This window comes from Puma concolor, chromosome D2 (assembly GCF_028749965.1).
Source record: "Puma concolor isolate L17-30 chromosome D2, mPumCon1.1.hap2, whole genome shotgun sequence".
Classification (NCBI taxonomy): domain Eukaryota; kingdom Metazoa; phylum Chordata; class Mammalia; order Carnivora; family Felidae; genus Puma; species Puma concolor.
Window position 1 is genome coordinate 30165727 of NC_141677.1, and position 23913 is coordinate 30189639.

The following is a 23913-nucleotide window of genomic DNA, read 5'->3' on the forward strand; positions in this document are numbered from 1 at the left end:
CCTCAATTTTACCTTCTAACTTTCTTGCTCTCTATTCTCAGACATTTTAGTTAACTGGACTACAATTCCCTTAATAGGTCTCCCATTTGTCTATTTCCATTTGAGCTAAGCTACCTATAAAGCCTCTTCATTCTTTCCTCCTTTAAACACTTATATCCTTCCAGGTCATATGCTATCTTCCCTATAAAAAGTCACCTACAATCCATTCCATTCCAAATGGCTACACTATTCCTCTGTACACAGTGTTCTGTTTATGCCTTTTATAACACTTAGCACATTAGATGCATTTCTACTTATTTCTGCGCTTGTTTTATCTTCCTTTCTAGATCTTTAAATAGTAGTCATCAATTATATTCAAAAGCTTGTCAAATGAATACATTTTTAAAACTTTCATTAACAAATATCTTCTAAGCTTATCAATTTTGTAGGGTGAGGCACAACTAAGCTTACTTAAATTTTTAAAAATAAATTGGTTATTGTTTTATTCTAGATTTGCTAAAATTAAAGATGTTCTTTTTCCTAAAGAAATTAACAGAGATGCAAATAAAGACTAAACTTATATATTATGCATATATATTATATTATATATATATCATATATATTATGTATCTCCAAAAAATAGGAGAACACAAATTTTGCTACATTTAAATGATGAAGTGTTAAATTATCATTAACAATATCCCTAAACAATATTGTGAAACATGGGGAAATACTTATTATTCAATTGTTACTGAAAAAAATTGAGATATAAGAACATACTTCCAGTCTGCAATCACAAACATATGAGTATAGAAAAAGTGTTAAATGACCATAGTATTTACCTATACATGATGGTATTATAGTTGATTTTTACTTTGCTGTATTTTTCAAATTCTCTACCAAGAATATGAAATACTTTTATAATTAGAAAAAACTATACACTAAAAATGTGTTATTTCAGAATAGGAGGACACCTAGCAAAGGAATAAAATGTAACTAAGCTTAAATATTAATAAAGAAATAATTAGGATCTTTCAAAATTATGTGAAAAACACATTATTAAAGAACCCTAGAACATTTTCTTTAAGGTGAAGAAAAGCTAAACTAAATTTCTGCCATCCTAGAACTGAAGAAAAAATAATTACATGCAAATTAAATATTATAGTTTAAAGACTGAGCCACCAATATTCAAGAAACTTCCCTAACATTGAGAGAGAATGAGCTGGAAAGGGGCAGGGGGCAGAAGGGGAGGGAGAGGGGGAGGGAGAGGGATGGGAAAGGAGGGGGAGGGGGAGAAGTAGAGGGGCAGGGGGGGGGAGAGAGAGAGAGAGAGAGAGAGAGAGAGAGAGAGAATGAATATGAATCTTAAGCAGGCTCCATGCATAGCGTGGAACCCGATAAGGGGCTTGAACTCACGCCCATGAGATCACGGACCTGAGCTGAAATCGAGAGTCAGACACTTAACCAACTGAGTCACCCAGGTGCCCCAAAAATTCCCTTTTTAATAACAATAACTCCAATTGAATACATTTATATACAGCATAGGTTTTTCTTCCATGTAAAGTAACTATCACAATTCATTAAGATGATTATATATCTTAATAAATAATTATTGCCTTAATTCCATCAGCATGAAAAGAACCCACAGAAGCTAAAAGGAGATAAATCATGGGCTCTTCAGTATGGTTTCTTCACTAACATTTCCCACTTTTCTACTCACTAACACAACCCTACCACAAAAAAGTCCTTGCAACAACATATGAATACATGTTCCTTATTAGATTTTCTTTAATAGTTACCTGATTAAAGATTATTCTTTAATATGGGTATGATACATACCCAGGTACTTGATACGCTTTCTAGCCTAGGAAGACACTTATAAGTATCTATGAAGTGAGATTTATTTCTTCAAAGCAATTATAAAAATACATATGGTATCTGTGAGAAATGAGCTTTAATAGTACTACACATTTTTATGACACTGGGAACACAGAACCCTAAGAATACTTACTAAAGAGATGATGGAAACTAGACCACTTAAGCTTTCACCTGCTACAAGGATTCCCGCCCAAACCACGAAACTGAAATCTACCATACTCCTGTTTTTTCAAGGAAAGTAAATGGTTCACTCCCAATCAAGTAAAAACACCAGCATACCAAAAACAAAGAAAAAAAAAAATCAGTTCTAAATCCTTTAAAGAAGCCTCTATTTGTTAGACTGCTCAGATTAGGCATCTACTTCTATTATTGCCTTCTCCAGGGTTAAAGGTTTTAATAAAGCATTCACCAAACCAATGCATCCTACTTAGAGATACATGGCAGACTTAGTACAATATAACTAATCCAAGTTCCAATGTTGACACCAAATCAATCCCACCTGGCAGTTACTATGGATCTTGGATAGCACAGCATAGCATTAGACAACAAAGGGATATAGAATGAGATATATAAAAGAAGAAAGAGAAAAGACTGGGTTACCACAGTAGTTTGTTCAAATATTATTATTCATACCACACAAGGTTATAATGAAGTACCAAAGTGGTATCACAATGCAAGCATCTTGGTAAAATAATGATTTATTTCAAAAGGCCATCAAATAAAATGGCAAAGAAACAAATTAGTATTTGATCTGCCTCAAATAGAAGATATTATTGTAAATAATTCTAAACATAAGAACAATTTAGTGAATAAGGTAGGAGACTGGTAGACTTAATTTTTCAGATTCAATTTATAGATGTTCACCAGTCACCTGCTGTTTTGACAAGTTACTTACCAACTTGTGCTGCCATTTCTCCGTAAATTTATCCCCTAAGATGAGGATAATTCTTGCAAATTGTGTCACAAGCATTTTGAAAGGAACCATGAGTTATTGTGTAATGCTCTTGATATTCCTCAGATGTAGGGTCCTACACAAAGTAAAGTATTATTATACATCTCTCTAACAGTAGTCATCTGTTTGCATTATGATTTTTTTTTTTTCCCTACCCTTGACACTGTGTTCTTGGGCACTAACCTTCCTCAAAGTAAAGTGTCCAAAGCAAGCCTCCATTCCTGACCCAAGTAATTACTTTTTTTCAAGTCTTCAAATCATCCACATCTTTCTCATCCTTAGAAGGTATCATGAAAAGTAGGAGTTATAAAACATAATAAGCTTCTCTGGTATTATATGCTTTGGTTCAATAATATGTGGGATAATTTGGTATTTATAATCTGCTCTTGTGAATAATTTTATTTCACATATTTATACATTTTCCTATGTTACTTTTAAAATTTCAACTATATTTTAAGTAGTTCACTTATAGATTTATGTTTTATGAACAGAAAGAGCAAGTCAGAAAAATGAAGAAGCAAAAGGGCAAGCAAGTAATTACTGCTATGTGACCAAAATGCTTTCACTGGACTGACTCAACAGCAGAAATCACCATTTTGAGATACAATAAACAGAATCGATGCTCATGATTTTTACATCTTCTGTAGAAGAGTTGAGCATAGGCTACAACATATTTTATCATACTATTCAAAACTTTATCTGTTGCTGACTTTGCTAATTAAGTTAGTCTTCAGAAAAAAATACATATATGTGAATTTTTAGTTTGTGTTGGCACAATATTGTATCTTGAAAACAGAACTCTCAACCTTCTTATACAGTGCCTAAAATGGCTTATTTCTGAATTTATATATGGGAAGGGAGGAGATAATAAAAACATGGTATCTTCATTGTACAACTTATAAAAGAGAAAATTTTTAAGGTTTTTTTTTTTTTTTAACTCTCAGAATTACATTAAAATACTGATGGAAACTAGTTTCCTCCCAGGTTAATATTCTTTTATCTTCTAAATATGGCAGGGAAAACCTTTGTGGGATAAAGGTAAAACCACATGATTTAGCATGGTCCCTTAACATTTGCTAGCCTACTACTCGTTAGTCTCTTAATCTCATTTTACTTTAGTTACTTTATTTTACAAATGAGGACCATAACACCTGCCCTAGATACCATACAAGATCATTATGAGGATTAAATGAGATAATCTAACTAAAAGAACTCTGTAAACCTCGAAAAGCTATCAAAACAGTAATTTTTAAAAAAAACTATATCACATTATTTACAAATTTATGATCGTATAATATATAGTACTGTTTCTAACATGAAACAAATGGAAATAGATGTGCAAAACATTAGGACCATGGTTACCAAATAATACCTATGATTGAATATACAGTGAATAAATGATCTTGTTAAGAAAAGTACACTTCCTATACTTTATCTTAAAATCTTCAGAAGTGAATTTGGAAGGAAATATAAATAAAACTATTTAGATGGACTGGTCTAGCCTTTTAAAGATCAAATATATTTACCTGTTACCTATGAATTAAGAGCAAATAGCTAAAAAAAAAAGGTTTTAAAAAATTCTTATGAAGGAAAAATACACACATGAAAGTGAAATAGATGTTCACTTCTCTGGAAATAATCAGAGCTAGTAGTGATACCAAGGGATATACATATACAAGAGGACGAAAATGAACATGGACACAATCTATACTCTTGGTATAATAAAGGATATCAGTGAACCCTTCAGATGTGGTTCCTAAAATTTTCAGAATGGAAACCTCTCCCAACAGGCCACAGGTCAAATCTATTTACTACACTATAACGCTGAGTCCTTGGTAGGTTATGATAACTCTCAAAAACAGCTTACCCTTAATGAAGCCACCTGTGTTTCATATGTTTCTCTTTCACATATATTACAGAATATTTAGTATGCTTATTTATAAGCCAGTCTCTACAAGCAAACAATTCCTAGCTCCCTCCTTTCTGTTTGCTTTCTTTCTGTCAGTTTAAAGCTCTGACAAAGTGAATTTTGTTTATTATGTGGTTCCAGAAATTCAATCAGACTCACTCAATTACCAAAAACTTTAAAACCAATTAAATAAGAACTCCTTACCTTTTAATTCAGTCCTCAAACTCACAAATTTAAAAAAAAAAAAAAAAGTTGGGCAAGGAGTACATTCAAATCTATTAAAGAATTATTCCCAAGGGAAATAATTTTAGTTAAAAAACATTAACAGTTTCCACTCAAACACCATAAATCAAAACTAAGCTTAAAAGAAAAGTCCCTATCAGAGTAACTACCTCCTTTTGAACTTTTACTTTCTCCTACTTCTGTAACCCAGATATACATCAATGAATCACTGAATCTGGACACTTCTAGTAAAAAGCTTTTCTCAAGATAAGGATCCTCTCCTATAAAACTAAACTACTTGAGCTCCAGATTTATTTTCTGCCTAGTTATGTGATCAATGGTTGAATTAAAATTAAGACTTCATTTTCTTCCAGAAATATTTAATTTATCCCACAATGACATTTCCCATCAATTAAATTTCCTAGTTTCAAGGTATATATCATATCATGTCAACTTTCAATTCTCTCCAGCTATTTCATTTTATGTATGCCTTAATTCCCAGCCCAGCCTCTAAATTTTTCAAAGACAAAGTTCATGCCTTTCATTTTTATATTCCATGAATGTACCCTGGACAATGAGGCAATCCTAAATAGGTAATGTAAATTAGGTTAAACCCACCCTCCCAATTTTATATTACCAAATAATGCTTTCAAGATGAATCAATACAGTGATATAAATGTCACAATGTAATCATCACAATGTTAACATGACCACAAAAAAACCTCTTCTGGCTAGTTAAGTTTCCCAGAATCTTACCTACAGAGTTAAAAGCTGTTAAAGACACATACTACTACTGCAAAGGGTCTACCCTTGCCCTGGACACAAAGCAGATGCTTAATAACATTTAAAAACTTTAAACTTTAATAAACTTCAGTAATTATATTGGCAATTTCTATGTGCTGGCTTTGCACTTTTTAATCTGCCCTACAACCTCTCAGAAATTACTAAAGCAATACAGAAATATATTCAATTATTTCTGTGGAGCATGTTAAGTATAAGAAAAGCAACAGCCCCAAAACCATGAAAATCTCAACTTGAGGCAGCATTCCAAGCTAAACAAAAAAGGTAAAGAATACATCTGCCTCTGAAGTAGTGATAACAAGTACATAACAATAAATTACCATTCATGTCTACACATGACAACCTCAAAACCTAAGATATGAAATTCTGATAAGATTCCAGAAAATATTCTTAGTGAGGTGGAATACAAGACAGCTGCCACTTTACCTTTAGAGTTCTGCAATAATTAAACCTACTGTGTTAAGGATTACTACCATTCATCCAAAAGACTTAAATTACAAATTAAGCCACAAAGAAAAAGATTAAGACCCTACCAACAAAGAAAGGATGAAAACTATACAGTATTTACAAGTTAGAAAGGTGAGGTTTGGCATGGTGGTGAGATGACATGAAAGATGAATAACATGCCTTAATATTTAATATCTTACTATTTTATACCTACATTAACCTCTCAAAAGTAGACTAACAATAGCAATCACTTAAATAATGAAGTGGTAAAGAAGAGTAACTGCCATAGAAAATGCTTAAGTGCCATTATTGTTGAAGTTAAAGAAGAATCTGTAAATCAGTACTGCTATGGTCTATCTTATCTGAATTTACCATCTTAAGAATTAACTTTTAGTAATCATAATGGAGTCTTCTTCAATTTCTTTCATAAGCTTTCCATAGTTTTCAGTGTATAGACTGATCAAAATTGAGAGCAAAATTCACACAACAATAATTCCAAGTGTGGTAATACCTTATTTTAAAATACGTACGTATATTTAGGAAAAGAAAATGTGAGATGTGACCAAATTCCTCAAAATTCTCATTACACTAAAAATTATTTTACATTTGGCTTATATGACTCCTACAAAATCAGGACATATTATAGTCACAAAACTTTTAATAGCTGATGCTACTACCTCAAATAGGAGATTAGAGGAATAAAACATACTTCAAACTCAGCCAAATAAAATTATGTATTTAAAATACTAGAGTAGGGACAACAATAGAAAAACTAGGATGTATGTCAGGCAAGCTTCCATCTTATTTATTTTTCTCTGATGTATAGAAAACAACACAGTAAATTATGCAATTAAAATCTGCCAAGGTGGCTGAATAGTACTTATTAAACAGGACCTACATTCTATATATGCTCTATACCTATATATTCTATACTAAAGAAAAAGCGTATCCACACTGCATGCTGGTTTTCTCAACTGTTTTATATCACCATAATTATGTTCTGAAACCAAAGCTTCATACAATAAGGGTTCACAACAATAATAGTTTAAAAAAACAGAAACCACAAAATAATTAAGTACTCAGAAGCATGCAAATGTAAAGGATATATTTAACTCCTAGTTTGCTTTTAAAGCTTGATAAAAAAATATCGGTTTAGGACTAGAGAAATTATTTGACATTTCAAGCTTACAAGATACAATTATTAGAAATAGTAAACAAAAAATTTTTCAACTTACCTGGTTTCTTTCTGGATTTTTCATGACCTAGCTGTCCTAGATCATTACATCCACACGTGTACACTGTTCCATCATCCAGAACAAATACAGTATGTCTGAGTCCACATCCCACATCTCGGACCTTTTTATTTATAAAAAAGTCACTTTTTCTGGGCTCTAGTACAATTTCTTCATCAATTCCACCTAACCCTAGCTGTCCAAAAGATGCATTTCCCCAGCACAACATGTTTGTAATTCTTTTGGTCTTCCAGTTTCAATATAAAATTTCCTCTGAAACACTGGAAAGTTGGAGGTATCCCTATGTCTGAGGAAATACAAAAAAAGTTAATATGACTTCAAAGGAAACATGTTTAATTGCTCTTCAAAGTGCTAGGCTACAATAATCACTATATAGTAAACATGGAATCTATTTTATAATATGCTACATTAAGGACTATCCAGTTTCAAAAACCAATCAGTTGTATTTTTAGAAATATGTCATACATTAACATTTGCAGAAAATGGTTTACTCTCCATGATTCTTTGCAAAATTTAAAACATGTGGACTAGTTTTGACTTTTTGCTACCTTGTGATAGACTAACAAAAATATTAAGTACCTTAATGAAATTCATTTTAGCTTCACTTCAAATAATTTCATCCTGAGCAAGAAATAAAACCGGCAAAATCAAGTATATATACAGTGAAAAATTTTGCCAGTTACACAAACATAAAACCTTTCAATCTCCCTCAAAAAACCTTTTAATACCTACCTCTACATCAACAGACAACTTAAGTTCCTACTTGTAATCAAAATAAAACCAATTATGTAAACTTTAAATCCCCCAGAATTTAAATGATCTAATTACTGAAATAATAGGCCTTCCAGAAAAGTGTGGTTCTCTCCCGTTAAACCTCAATCTTAAGACAATCGCCTGTGACCTCATCACTTACTTAAATTTAAAACTAAATCCACGCACATAACCGCATACAAAAGAAAATATGCAGTTTAAGTATAAAGATGGTCTCCCAAATTCAACATTTTCTATTATAAGTGGTAATCCTGATTGAAAAATATTTCCTCGGGGAAATCTGTATCTCTCTATATACCTCTGAGACAAGTATTTGAAAATGGGGGGGAAAATTGCAAATAACCCTAGCACTGAAGATTTTTCAAGAACAGAAATGGGGGCTGGGACATTGATAGTCTGGTGGCGAAATCTGTAGAACTTTCCAGTACACTGGAAAAGACACGAATATCAAAGAGCCCACTTCATCTAAACCCACACAGATTTTTAAACACATCGCGTTACTAAATCACACAATTACAGGAAGTCAGCCTATTACCGTTGTTGTCACCCACATTCCTTACACAGAACCTGAGAAGTTTCAAAACCCAACTTTCCTACGTTCGGGCTAGCAATTGCCAAAGCTGTCCATTCCATGACCTATCCATTCAGAGAAGTTTGATTTCATTCTTTTGGGACATCGGAACTCGATGGTTCCCGAGAGTTCTGCATTGTCTAACCGTATTTTTTTTTTTTTTTTTTAAGAATAGAGGACAGAAAAATACCTCCAAATTCAGCGCACAAGGTTTAACCATCCTTTTCTTTAAAAAAGGCAGAAGAAATGGAAAAGGCGTCCTCTCGCCAGCAACAGGTAGGGAAATGAGAAGCACTTTACTCCCATCATTCCCTGAACAGGCACTCAGCCTCAGCTCATGGGAACCAGGAGAGCGAAATCGACTGCACACACCCAACCCCGCGGGCCGACCATTCAACTACGGCAATCTCCCGCTCGCAGCAGCCGCAGAGGCCAGCCGACGAGGCTCCGCACTTGGGCGGCCCTCAGTCCGAGGGAGGCCCTAGCCCAGGGAGGTGCGACATTCCAGCCCCCCGGCCAGAGAGCACCGACACAGTCCTCGTCCCCCGCCCCCCACCCTAAGGAAGCGCTGAGAAAGCAGCCAGCGCCAGGCCGGCCTGTATCCGCCCAGCCCAGCCAGCCCCCTCCCTAACGCCGTCACACGCCCCCGAATCCACCGGGGCAACGACTCACCCAGCCCCTCAAGGCAGGGGAAGCCCAGGGCGACGGGGGGCGGCGCCACCCCAGAAAGCGAGGCAATTGCGGCAGCTAAGGCAGGTCTCCAGCTCCTGGACCCTCCTCCTTCAGCCAGCGGCTGCGAACACCAGAGCTCCTCCGGCGTCGGTACTGTCCGCTGCTCTCTTCCCCAGCTCCTGTGAAACTTTACCGGGTACCTCAGAGAAAAGCAGCAGCCACCGCTGTCCAGTTCAGAGACAGCCGTCAGCGACCCGGATGGAGCGGGCGGGGAAGGACAGGAGGCAAGCGGGGCGGAGAGCGCGAGGGGTGGGGAGAGTTGGGAAGAGACTGGGGAGGAGAAGGGAGAGGGGGAAGGTAGCTCGCGGGGAGGGGGGAGGGGAGGGGCAGGCCGGAAGTGAGCCATGGAGCACGCGCGCGAGCCCTCACACTTCCCGGCCCGCGCGCCTGCGCTGGAATCCTCCCAGGGCACCTCGACCCTGGCGCTTGCGCAGTGTGCTGTTTTGCGTTGCTTTAAGAGGAAAATGCCAAGTACAGAAGTTGGGAGTTTGCGAAGGCGAGTTGGGGTTATTGGAGTGTCTTGTAAGAACGCTTCTAAGCTCAGAAGGGCCTTTTAGTGAAGAAAATCTCTTCCTTTGTTGGTTTGGTTGTCTTTCTGCTCCTAGGTTCCAGTCTATTATTTCATTCTACCTTTTTCCAAGGAGAATTTAAAGTAACCGATAAACATCACCTATACAAATATAAAGGCGGGTGAAGCCTTTTATTTTACCCTTACCCTCAACCGGAGCTAGTTAGTCTGAGGATGCCAGGTATGTTCGCAGCTATGACTGAACCTACTGGCATTAAATATCAGCAACACCAGTTCGGTCTCCTAGTGAAGTGATGGCTGCACTTTTCTGCGCACTCCCTGAAAGATAAACTTAGAGAAGGGCTTCCATTCAGAGAAAATTCAGCAGTGCATGTGACGAGAGTCCCTGCTTCATACAAACGAAGTCTGGCTTTCCTAGGGCAGTCTTCATAACAACCTCTTAAAAAGGAGGAAAACTTGAAACAAGGCACTCTTGAAATTTTGTTGGACTTTGCTAGACCTGTGAGTTTGGCGTGAATGTTGAGAACTCAGGAAGAATTCCACAATAAGCCACATTTCTTTATGTCATTGAAATATCTATTTTAGATTAGGAAATGCCTGTGCTAGAATATGTATGTGCGTTATTTTCTTAGGGCTGCCACAATAAAATATCAATTGGATGGCTTAAAACAACAAATTTATTGTCTCACAGTTACAGAGCCCAGAAGTTAGAAATTAGTGTGGCAGCAGGATTAGTTCTCCCTTGATGTCTCAAAGGAGAATGTTTTCCATACATTTTTAGCTTCTGGGGGTTGCTGACAATCCTTGGTATTTCTTGGTTTATAGATGCATCACTCTAATGTCCGTCTCCATCTCTGCCAACACCATGGTGTTCTTCCTGGTGTGCCTGTGTCCAAATTTCCCTCTTACAAGGACACCATTCATTGGGTTAAGGCCCACCCTGATCCATTATGACCTATTTTTAACTGGATTACATCTGCAAAGACCCTCTTTCCAGATAAGGTCACATTTCCAGATACTGGAATTTAGGATTTAACTATATCTCTGGAGGATCCAGTTCAACCCAACATAGTATGTTATAGAAACAAGTATAAAAATGACAAGATACTCAAACAAACATAATTTCAATATTGGGAGAGGTGGGGATACTAACAAAACATACTCTATTCTTATTTTATTATTCTCCTTTGCCCTTTTAGGACTTTTGTTGTCTTTTAACCTTAAGGACTTGATGTCTTAGTATATCATTAAAGGGGAAGTTATGGGATCTGGGATCTTTAAGATATGTACTTGACACTGCAACAAATAAACAGTAAAATTTGAGTGGCATAGCATAATTGAAGTATATTTTATCTTTTAACAGTCCAAATGAGTGTTCCTAATGACTGATGAAACTGATTTTCCAGGAACAGTGAGAGATGGAGGCACAGAGAGCCTCTTAAAACGCTTGTTGGGGAGGTGCCACGTACCACTTCCGCACCAACATTTGCAAGAACTACACACCTAGATGCAAGGAGACTGGGAAACAATACCTGTCCAAGTTCCCAGGTACTTCTGTAAACCATGGAAGAGAGAGCATGAATTGGTAGACAGCTATCTCTGCCACATGGATGCATCTCTGTATGGAATATTTTTAAAGCTAGGTCTTCTTGTTAGAAAGTGGAAAGAACATTTCTAGATGTTTGTTTTAATCTTATAAACCTATGAAACTGTGGTGCAAGATCTTAGAAAACAACGTGTGATTATCTTTAAGGTAAGACAAGTATAGGTTCAGAAAGTTATTGGGATAATGTAAATTTGTTGTATAAAAGCATTAGATCAATGAGTATGGCCTGTAGTGCTGGTTTCTCTGGATTCATAGCCTGAAGCTACAGGCCATCTCATACTTCTATCCTTCTATCCTCCCAAAGACACCTCCAGACATTTATTAATGGTCTGTTTTACAGAAAATTACTTCTCAGTCACAATTTTTATAGATCAGGAATATTAATCATATCTCACTGGGTTGTTGTGAGGATTTAATAAGATAACATGTACTGTGCCTTGTACCTGGCAAGTGTTTTGAAAATACTAGCTTTTTATTTATTTATTTATTTATTTATTTATTTATTTAATTTAAAAAAAAAATTTTTTTTAATGTTTTTATTTATTTTTGCGACAGAGAGAGACAGAACATGAGCAGGGGAGGGCCAGAGAGAGAGGGAGACACAGAATCGGAAGCAGGCTTCAGGCTCTGAGCTGTCAGCACAGAGCCCGATGCAGGGCTCGAACCCACAGACTGAGATCATGACCTGAGCCGAAGTTGGACGCTTAACCGACGAGCCACCCAGGCGCCCCAATACTAGCTTTTTAAAAAAAATTTTCTTAGTGTTTATTTTTGAGAGAGAGGGAGACAGAGCCCAAGCAGGGAAGGGCAGAGAGAGAGAGAGAGAGAGAGAGACACAGAATCCAAAGCAGGTTCCAGGCTCTGAGCTGTCATCACAGAGCCCGACGGGGGGCTCAAATCCACAAACTGTGAGATCATGACCTGAGCCGAAGTTGGATGTTTAACCGACTAGCCATCCAGGGGCCCCCAAAATATTAGCTTTTATTATTACTAATATTGTCTGTCCTGAACTACAACGTGTAAAACAACATTTGAGAAAGCATTTCCTCTCACCAGTAATGATATAATTTTAATTTAGAAAGAAAGTAAAATACTTTTTATCTGTTCTTTTCATTAAAAAAAATTATAATGCGGGGCACCTGGGTGGCTCAGTCGGCCCCGTGTCCGGCCCCGCGTCCAGCCCCGCGTCGGCTCTGGGCTGACAGCTCGGAGCCTGGAGCCTGTTTCTGATCCTGTGTCTCCCTCTCTCTCTGCCCTTTCCCCCACTCTCACTTTGTCTCATTGTCTCTCATAAATAAATAAATGTAAAAAAAAAAATTTCTTTTTTAAATAATAATGCTCAGACTGTTGAGAGACCACTAAAAGGGTATTCGTTATGTCCCAGGCTATCCCTTGCTACTTTCCATCCAGCAATACTGCTTTTGCTGGAACTCACCTCACCTCCTTCATTCACATCTCTACTCATCACCTCTCCACTCTTCCTTCACCACCCTATCCATAATACTACCCCCACCACTCTCTAGAATCTTTTTCTGCTTTATTTCATTTCTGTTATCACTACCTGATATTTTATTGCATAATATATAAAAGTATAATATTATATTTATTATAGTACATGTTATTACATGTCATATACAGATAAATTTTAAAATCGATAACCGGGGCTCCTGGGTGGCTCAGTTGGTTAAGTGTCCGACTTCGGCTCAGGTCATGATCTTGCAGTTTGTGAGTTCGAGCCCTGCATCAGGCTCTGTGCTGACAGCTTGCTCAGAGCTGGAGCCTGCTTAAGATTCAGTCTCTCTTTCTCTCTGCCCCTCCCCCACTCACACTCTGTCTCTGTCTCTCTCAAAAATAAATAAACATTTAAAAAAAATTTTTTAAATAGATAACCAGTTGTGTACAATCTAATATACAGCTTACCTTGAACAACACAGGTTTGAACTGCATGGGTCCACTTATATGAATTTTTTATAGTAAAATGCCATAAATGTATTTTCTTTATGACTTTTTAAATAGCATTTTCTTTTTTCTAGCTTACCTTTTGGTAAGAATACAATATATAATACCTATAACATACAAAATATATGTTAATCAGCTGTTGATATTATTGGTAAGGCTTCAGGTCAATAGCAGACTATTAGTAATGAAGTTTCAGGGAGTCAAAGTTATACACAGATTTTCAACTCTGCTGATGATCAGCATCCCTAACCCCTGCATTGTTCAAAGGTCAGCTATATTAAATAGATAGATATATAACTTCTGTCTTCTCCACTATAATGAAAACTACAAAGGCAGGGGTTTTGTCTGTTTTACTCAGTGCTGTATTCCAAATATCTTGAACAGTTCCTGGCCTATAGCATATACTCAAAAAAATGTATTGAATTAATTAATTAATGGTGCTGGCAGCATTGTAAATTATCACAGCCTTTTTGTAAATAAATTTGGCGATAATGTTTCACAAGCCAGTAAATTTTGGGGTGCCTGGGTGGCTCAGTCAGTTAAGCATCCAACTTCAGCTCAGGTCATGCTCTCATGGTTCATGGGTCCAGCCCTGCATCGGGCTCTGTGCTGACAGCTTGGAGCCCAGAGTTTGCTTCCGATTCTGTATCTCCCTCTCTCTCTGCCTCTCCCTCGTTCACACTCTGTCTCTCTCTCTAAAATAAATAAATATTTTAAAAATTTTTAACAAAATTTTTTTTAAAAAGCCAATAAATTTCACTCAACAAAAGTTAACAATATTTGTTATGAGACATTGCACTATTTACCTGAATTATTTCACTCCTGGACTCTGGCCTAAGGACATACAAGATGCATTCAACAAATCTTTATTTAGCACCTACTAAATTCTAATAGGAGAGATAGATAAAAACAAAGAGGCAGCAAATAGAATTATGAACAAAGATTTTTAGTGTAATGTGATTTCTAATAGCAGAAATTAAAAACAACCTAAGTTCCACAATTGGAGAAATGGAATGTGTGGCAAGATTAATCTTTTTATTGTTAACATTGAAAGAATTTGTCACCAATAACCACCAAGTCATAGATTGATTCTGCCTTGAGTGGACAACTGGAAAAGCCTCCTCCAGTCATTTTACCCCCTCCTGCATTCCAAGTTTAGAGTCTTCATTCAAGTAGTTGTATGCCCACGTTTACTTGAGTCCCTCGGTGAATCCCTTCTTCTGGAGAGTTCTGCCCTTTCATCCCTTGTCTTATGGGCTCAATAGTTATCTCTTCTCCTTGGTCTTTGATCTAGCATTATGGCTCCAGCCTGAAATATAAACAATGCAGCCAAATCTTCTGTACAATTCTTCAACAGATCTTTACTGAATACCTACTCTGTGCTGCCTTCCCACTTCTAGTTATATATATAGTTATATAGTATATATATATATATACTATATATATATATACTATATAACTATATATATATGTACTCTACTATATATATACTATATATATGTATATAATTATAGTATATATATATGTATATATGCATACATATATATATTATATATATACACATACATACATACAATTAGGGGCGCCTGGGTAACTCAGTCGGTTAAGCATCCTACTTCAGCTCAGGTCATGATCTCACGGTTCATGAGTTCGAGCCCTGCATCGGGCTTTCTGCTGTCAGCACAAAGCCCACTTAAGGTTCTCTGGGTCCCGTTCTCTCTGCCTCTTCCCTGCGCGCTCTCTCTCTCTCTCTCTCTCTCTCTCTCAAAAATAAACATTTAAAAAAAATCTTAACAACAAAAAAACAATTAGGTCAGGGTACCTGCTTGGCCCATTTAGTTAAGCATCCAATTCTTGATTTTGGCTCAGGTCACGATCCCAAGATCATGAGATTGAGCCCCACATCCAGCTCCACATTGGGTGTGGAGTGTGCTTAAGATTCTCACTCTTTCTCTCTCTCCCCCTCTCCTTCCCTCACTCCCTCTTCCTCTCCCTCTGCCCCTACCCCCCATCTCTCAAAACAAACAAAAAAGTTAGGCACCAAATGAAAGTATTTCAAACTGTAATAAATACTAAGGAAAGAAACAAGTAGAAATGGAGAATAGAGTAAGCCATTGAAATAGAATAGACAATGAAGGTCTCAGTGGAGGAGTTGCTATTAAAACTGAAAACAGGAGGCTCCTGGGTGGTTCAGTAGATTAAGTGTCTGACTTCATCTCAGGTCATGATCTCACAGTTCGTGAGTTCGAGTTCCGTGTCGGGCTCTGTGTTGACAGCTCAGAACCTGGAGCCTGCTTCAGATCCTGTCTCCATCTCTCTGCCCTTCCCCTGCTTGTGCTCTCTCTCTCTCTCTCTCTCTCTCTCTCTCTCAAATATAAAATAAAACATTTAAAAAAAACTTTTTAAACTGAAAACGAGTGCCTGGATGGCTCAGTTCGTTAAGTGTCTGACTCTTGGTTTTGGCTCAGGTCGGATCTCATGGTTCATGAGATCAAGCCCTAAGTCGGGCTCCACACTGACAGAACACTCAGCACAGAGCCTGCTTGAGATTCTCTCTCTCTCTGTCTCTCTCTCTCTCTCTCCCCCCACCTTCCAAAAATAAATTTAAATAAATAAGTAAATGTGAAAACAGAGAAGGATCAAGCCTTGTGAAGAGAGGAGCAAAGTGGAGCCCTTGAGGCAGGAAAGAACTTGGCATTTTCCAGAAATTGAATGAAAATTAGTGTAGATGGAGCTCAGGAACCCAGCTAGGTGTTTGGTGATAAGCAATCAGAGGCTAGATCAAGTAGGTCATATTAAGGAGTTTTAGTGCAATTACTGCACTAAGGGTTTAAGGCAGGAGAGGGGTCATCAATTATAAGTGTTAAAAAGATTCCTTTGCTGCTGGACTGGACAGGATTGCTGAAGTAGAGGAGGGTAAAATGGAGGAAGTTATTTAGGAGGCTTTTGCAATAATCCAAATGAGAGATAATAGTGATGGGGACTAAGGTAGTTGTGATGGAGATAAAGTGAAGAAGACAGTTTCAAAACATACTTTGGAGATAAGACTAACAGGGTTGTGATGGATGGTTTGTAGGGGATCACAGAATGGGAGGAATGGTGGGCTGCTCACTGGTAGTTTTCTGACTTGAGGACATTTACAAATGAGAGTGACTGGTGAGCGAAGAGGGAAGACACACTTTAACTAGGAGAAATTAAGTGTTCTGACCTTAAGTTTGAAAAACCAAGAGTGTGTTTCTGTATTCATTTCGTAGGGTTGCCATAACAAAATATCACAGACTGGTGGCATAAACAACAGAAAATTATTTTCTCTAAATTCTGGAGGCTAGAAGTTAGACATCAAGGTGTTGGCAGGTTTGGTTACTTCTGAAAGGCCTGTCTCCTTGGCTTGCATATTGCCCCCTTCTCCCTGGGTGATCACATTCCTTGGTCCATGTGTTCTCTGTGTCTTAGTCTCCTTATAAAGACACTGGTCATATTGGGTTGGGGCTCACCCACTTAACCTCAGTTTACTTTAATTACTTCTTTAAGCCGTATCTCCAAATATAGTCATATTCTGAGGTACTGGGGGTTAGGACTTCAGCATATGAATTTGGGGGAACATAATTCATCCCATAACAGTTTTTTTTTCTTTTGAATTGCATTGTAAAAAGTCCTTCTGTTGGGGCACCTGGGTGTCTCAGTTGGTTAAGCACCCAACTCTTGATCTCAGCTCAGGTCATGATCTCACAGTTCGTGGAATCGAGCCCCACATTAGGCTCTGCCCTGACAAAGTGGAGCCTACTTGGGATTCTCTTTCTCCTCCTCTCTCTGCCCCTCCTCTCCTCAAAATAAATAAATAAACTTAAAAAAAAAAAAGTCCTTCTGTTATCCTAGGTGTTTATTGGCCTAGCCCAAAGTGAGTGAGATAGAAAAACTCTCTTCTGCCACATAAATGAGAAATCACAGAAGAAAATTTGGCCTTCCTTTTTCAACGTTTATTTATTTTTGGGACAGAGAGAGACAGAGCATGAACGGGGGAGGGGCAGAGAGAGAGGGAGACACAGAATCGGAAACAGGCTCCAGGCTCTGAGCCATCAGCCCAGAGCCTGACGCGGGGCTCGAACTCACGGACCGCGAGATTGTGACCTGGCTGAAGTCGGACGCTTAACCGACTGCGCCACCCAGGCGCCCTGGCCTTCCTTTTTAATACATGCAAGCAAAACAATTTAATTGATAATATATGTAATGATATATGCCATTTAATCTATAACATAAAGAATAATTTTGAATATTTATTATAGAATCTTTCTCAACTGTCCTCACAATTATGCTAACATCCTTTCCTTCTCCAAATGTACATTCTGGCTTGAATTTCTTTTTTTTTTTTTTCAATGTTTATTTATTTTTCAGAGAGACAGAGCATGAGTGGGGGAAGGGCAGAGAGAGAAGGAGACACAGAATCTGAAGCAGGCTCCAGGCTCTGAGCTGTCAGCACAGAGCCCGACGCGGGGCTTGAACTCATGAACTGTGAGGTCATGACTCAAGCTGAAATCGGATGCTTAGCTGACTGAGCCACTGAGGCATCCCATTCTTTAATTTCTTTCACAGTGTTGCAGTGTCAAATGATAGTAATGTTCATATTATGAATATCTGAAACATTTTTAAATGCTTTCTTTTTGTAACTCCCTATAATTTGTGTTTGCTTCCCATCCCCCAATTACAGGAATTCAGCTGACATTCAAATAGGCATAAGCCTGAAAAAATCACATGTAATGTGGTCCTTGACCAGTATGTGGGGATGTGTCCATGCCTTTGAAATTACAGTGTAAGTGCTCCAGTTACCACACTTTCTAAACAGAGAAAGTGCTCAAAACACCCTGGGGTTTTATTTTGTGTGTCTGTGACAGCAAAGAATAAAAACTGTTAAACAAAATCTTAACTGTGTGATAAACTATATGCTTTAAAATTAATTTTATCCCACAGCAATCATGAGATGAGGATTCTCTCAGTCCAATTAATAATGAACACTACCAAAGCAATATAATATGAAGTATGGGATCTATACTTATATGAATTTTTTAAGTCTGTGTTTTCTTTAAAAAAAAAAAAAAAAACAACTATTGGGGCACCTGTGTGTCTCCTTCACTTAGGCGTCTGACTTTGGCTCAGGTCAATTCATGGGTTTGAGCCCCATGCCAGGCTCTCTACTGACAGCTCAGAGCCTAGAGCCTGCTTCCAATTCTATGTCTCCCTGTCTCTTTGCCCTCCCCTGCTTGTACTCTGTCTCTCAAAAAAAAAAAAAAAAAAAAAGTAGCAATAAAGAGAAGAATCTCAACTCAGCTTAACAGTCAAACTTTTGGGTAGCAAATAGAATTATTTTGTTGCTACTGATTTCAGAGACTGTTATAAAGATATTGGAGGCTGGAAAGTTCTAATTTAGCTGTTAGAAATATGAAATCTTGGAAATTTGCTTTATTTTGTTCCTTGTCCTAGGTCCCACACCACCTAAATCATTAATATAACCATCAAGTCAAAGGGCAAGATTATATATATAGAGATATATATATACACACACGTATGGATACATACATATATACATAACTATGCATATATATTTTTTATAAGTATTTATTTTTAAGTGACATGTCTTACTGCCCTCAAACAGGATCAGAGCTAAAATTAATTATATCTACAGGTCTTTGTCAAATTAACAGTACTACTTCTTTGAACAGAAATTAGCTACTGCATCATTATCTTCATTTATTGAATCTTTTATTAATAACTTTCAAAGTAATGGTATAAAAGAAACAGCCTGACTATGTATCATAATCGATTTTCACTTTTTATAAGGGGAACTGATAACATATTTCAGATTCTTAATTAAGCATTAGAAATCTTCTGAAGGCAGCACAGAGGACTGCAAAATTAAGGAGATGGAAAAAGCTTTTTAAACTCCCTCTCAAAAAAACAAAGATAGGGGCGCCTGGGTGGCGCAGTCGGTTAAGCGTCCGACTTCAGCCAGGTCACGATCTCGCGGTCCGTGAGTTCGAGCCCCGCGTCGGGCTCTGGCCTGATGGCTCAGAGCCTGGAGCCTGTTTCCGATTCTGTGTCTCCCTCTCTCTCTGCCCCTCCCCTGTTCATGCTCTGTCTCTCTCTGTCCCAAAAATAAATAAAACGTTGAAAAAAAATTTAAAAAAACAAAGATAGATACATAGATAAACTCCCTCTCAACACACACATACAACTTATATACTCTAGAACCAACTGATGGTTGCCTTCAACATACTGTAATTTTTATACTTATTGACTGCAAATTTTTTTAAAAATGTGTAGTGCTACTCATGCTTTCTCTTTGGAAAAATAAAAAGAATGTCATAGCTGGGATCAGAAATAAATAAAACAGACATTTTTATGGACAGATTTTCATTAGAGTTTGAAAATGTTATTATTATAGTCTCAATGTAAGATCTTACAGCCTGAAGGAACAGTTGAGCAGTAGTGACAAGGAAGGACAGAGTGTTCCTAGAAGACAAATTATAGTTGCCACCTCCACATTGCCTAAATACAGTTTAACCACATTAAAATGACAGAAATGTTTGTCCAAGAAGAATGTCATGCAGTTCAAGCTGCTGTTTTACTTTTAAAAAAAGAAAGAAACTACCCTTTGTAAACACAGGGCTATTAAAAGTTGAAGTGTTATGTGCTGTTCACTTTTAGCAAATAACAACCTCATCTGTTCAGTTTCAAACTGCTCCCATTCTCAAGTTCTGATAGTGTTGACAATAAAATAGAAATCCTGTGGATGGTGAATGTTAAAATTGTTCTTAATGTGGAAAACATCTTTTTTAAAATTTAATGGGGCTCCTGGGTAGCTCAGTCAGTTAAGCATCTGACTCTTGATTTGAGCTCAGGTTATGATCCCAGGGTCATGGAGATCAAGCCCTGTGTCAGGCACCACACTGAGTGTGGAGCCTGCTTAAGATTCTCTCTCTCTCTCCCCCTCAGCTCCTTTCCCCCACTCTCTCTCTAAAAAAATAATAAAATTTAAGGTACTGCATCATCACAGAATCTACTTGCACACTAAATTAATCTATGGTAAGGGTGAAATATTTTACCATCCTTCTCTAACTTAGTTACAAATAGACTGGGTAAGATGGTTTATCTTATTTAACCTAAAAACTCTTCTGTTTATAATTTAAATTTGTTTAGTATGAAAAATTCTCATAAAATAGGTTTATTTTAAAATATTAATGCTTGGGGCGCCTGGGTGGCGCAGTCGGTTAAGCATCCGACTTCAGTCAGGTCACGATCTCGCGGTCCGGGAGTTCGAGCCCCGCGTCAGGCCTTGGGCTGATGGCTCAGAGCCTAGAGCCTGTTTCCGATTCTGTGTCTCCCTCTCTCTCTGCCCCTCCCCCGTTCATGCTCTGTCTCTCTCTGTCCTAAAAATAAATAAACGTTGGAAAAAAAAAATTTTTTTTTAATTAAAAAAAAATAAAATATTAATGCTTATTGTTAATAATTCAAACAAGTAAGGTACAAAGAATAATCATCAGAAATACCACCTTAGGAGATACACATGGCTAACATTTTATCAAACATTATTCTGATATTCTTCCCTACTCCAAAGTATATTGTATACTCACAGAGGTCAATGTAAGTTTATTTAATGGATCTTGGAGCTTTGTAACCTATTTTTACTTACCAGGGTGCTAAGGACCTCTTTCCAAGTATTGGGGAGCTTAAAGTTCACATAGAAGACATACCCAGATCATAAAACTACAGGGTGAACTATCCACAAATGTGAATAAATAATAGATATGTTCAGTGTTCTTCTGTTCAAACTGAATAAAAATCTTTTTTCCAGTGTTATTAAAATAGAATTGGCATATAACATTGTGTAAGTTTAAGGTGTACAATGTGATGATTTGATATACATGTGTATTGTGAAATGATTACCACAATAAGATTAATTAACACCTCTGTTACCTCAAAACATCTTGCCAACTTGAATGTATTCAGATATGTTGTTATACTAATAGTCATCATATGTGTTTTGACCACCTAGAATTGGCTTCTCCAGGTTCTTCAACCCTTCTGGCTCCATAGAATAGCAAAATGTTTTGTGGGGTATAAAGGAGAGCCTTGAGATACTGCTTAGCATATCCATCTTGTCTACTACACTTGCATGTTTATATTCTTTATGTTAATATGCAATTTGTTTGATTATACCAATAAATACGAAGACATAGTTGCCTTGTGGCCATAATTATTTAAACTTTCATCCCTCCTACCAGCACCTCAGTTCCAACTATCCAGCCTAGACCTGGACTTCTGCCATAGACTGTGGGCTCTTTGGCCCATCCACACAACCACTGGCGTGGTATTTCTAAAATGCAGATTTGATCATATCTCCTTAAAATTTTTTATCATCTAGGTATTTAACATCTTATATAATCTTAACCTCCTCTGCAACCTCATACCAACCACATCCTCCAAATCATACCTTATCTTTATTTTACGAGCTCTGAAAAATTCTCTCTTAGGGGTGCCTGGTGGCTCAGGCAGTTAAGCGTCCAACTCGATTTCAGTTCAGGTCGTGATCTCGAGGTTCGTGAGTTCAAGCCCCACATCCCTGCTTGGGATTCTCTCTATCTCTCCCTTTCTCTCTCTCTCTGCCCCACTCCTGCTCGCTCGCTCACTCGCTCTCTCTCTCTCTCTCAAATAAGTTCTTTCTCATACCATCCCACATTCTCATGTTATTTCTTTAACCTAGTGATATTAACATTTTTTAAGACTCAGCTCAAGCAGTACTTTCCTTTTGAAGACTTGCCCTGTCTGTGACAGTTGGGAGAACCCCATCCTCTCTGATGCCATCCTGTGTTATAGAACTTGCCACTTAACAGCATTATCAATTGCCTGCCTTCTCCCTCACTAGACTGCTAGCTCACAAGGTCAGGAACTTGGATCTTTTCATCCTTGTATTCTGAAGAATAAATGAATATAAATTGTTTCATATTTGTCAGAAGCTCTAATTGGCATAATTTTTATCTTTCAATAATAAAATATGAGAAATAAATTGTTAGAAAAATGTTGTTGTACAAAATCTTTCAAAACTGTGTCTCCAGGGAAGAAAGATATTTAAGAAACCCTCAGTGGAGAAGATAGAATATGTATATAATAAATATCCATTAAATATTTGTTAATTGAGCAGTTGTTCCTTGTTTAGATTATAATCTTTCTAAGGGAGGGACCTGCATTGTACTTTGTTTATATTTCTTCCAGTGCCTAGCAGAGTAGTATATTCATAGAATAATCTGAAGTCCAGTTTTACTGATTAACCGAATGAGTGAAACCATTGATTGCATCAAAACAAGTCTCAACAGGAATTTATAAGCCCTGCCTCTTTGAATCTTTATGTGTATTGAAATATCTTGTAAGTTCTTTGAAGACAGGGACTCTATCTTATCAATTTTTGTATTCCTAGGCCTTAACAGCACAGAATACAGTAGAAGTTTGATAAGTCTCTGTTATCAAGATTACATTAGTGAAATACACATCTGCTTTGGCTTATTATTGTATCTCTATGATCTAGGGCAACCTCTTTTTTTAATAATTACATTTAAAATTTTTTAACTCCAGTACAATATACAGTGTTATATTAGTTTCAGAAGTGACTCAATAGTTCTATACATTACTCCGTGCTCCTCAAGGTAAGTGTATCCTTTTTTTTTAATACATGTTTTTAAAGTTGATTTTTGAGAGAGACAGAGCATGAGAGGGGGAGGGGCAGAGAGAGAGGGAGACACAGAATCTGAAGCAGGCTCCAGACTCTGACCTGTCAGCACAGAGCCCGACATGGGGTTCAAACCCACAAACCACAGGATCATGACTTAAGCCGAATTTGGATGCTTAATGGACTGAGCCACCCAGGTGCCCCAAAGTGAATGTACTCTTAATCCCCTTCACCTGTTTCACCCATCCCTAATGCAACATCTTATCCACAGTAAAAACTCAGGAAATATTTTTTGTATAAAAAGGATTTCGTATCTGGCTACTGGAAGGTACAATTAATCCAATATAAAAAAGTTTTCCTTGTCCCCTTGGATTCAGAAATAAATTCAGATTACAGTAAGCATAATTCTGAAAGATGTCTTATTTATTACTATGAAATAGCTCAACTTCACAGAGGTGGAAAGGTGGAGAAGAAGGGAGAGAAGTTGGAAACAAACAAGTGAGGCTCATAGAAGAAAATAGCTTCTCCAAGGGGAGCCACATGCTCTGATACCCATGGCAGCCACATGAGGAAGCAGCCTAAAATTAGC

The 23913-nt window shown here is 37.4% G+C and overlaps 1 protein-coding gene and 1 long non-coding RNA gene across 11 annotated transcripts in view; one reads left to right on the forward strand and one right to left on the reverse strand.

Annotated features, from left to right (window-relative positions):
* HERC4 (HECT and RLD domain containing E3 ubiquitin protein ligase 4) overlaps positions 1-9595 on the reverse strand; it is a 139033-nt gene extending 129438 nt beyond the window's left edge. For 6 of the 8 annotated variants that reach the window (XM_025918447.2, XM_025918446.2, XM_086679830.1 and 3 more), the window contains exons 1-2: positions 9456-9595; positions 7424-7727 (exon numbers count right to left, since the gene is read on the reverse strand). In XM_025918447.2, coding sequence (XP_025774232.1) covers positions 7424-7649 — 226 coding nt within the window. In that variant the 5' untranslated portion in view covers positions 7650-7727; positions 9456-9595. Of the gene's footprint in view, positions 1-2752; positions 2886-7423; positions 7728-8973; positions 9093-9455 lie in introns of those variants that run through there. The other 2 variants (XM_086679828.1, XM_086679832.1) reach the window with 2 other exon arrangements.
* On the forward strand, positions 8799-18530 carry LOC147575963 (uncharacterized). 3 transcript variants are annotated; one of them, XR_015241624.1, is made up of 3 exons: positions 8799-9059; positions 11451-11592; positions 18315-18530. It is a non-coding gene; the product is annotated as an uncharacterized LOC147575963 (long non-coding RNA). The 3 variants fall into 3 exon arrangements; XR_015241623.1 differs by lacking the exon at positions 8799-9059 and adding an exon at positions 9497-9605; XR_015241622.1 differs by lacking the exon at positions 8799-9059 and adding an exon at positions 9611-9739.
* Positions 18531-23913: the final 5383 nt, after the last annotated feature.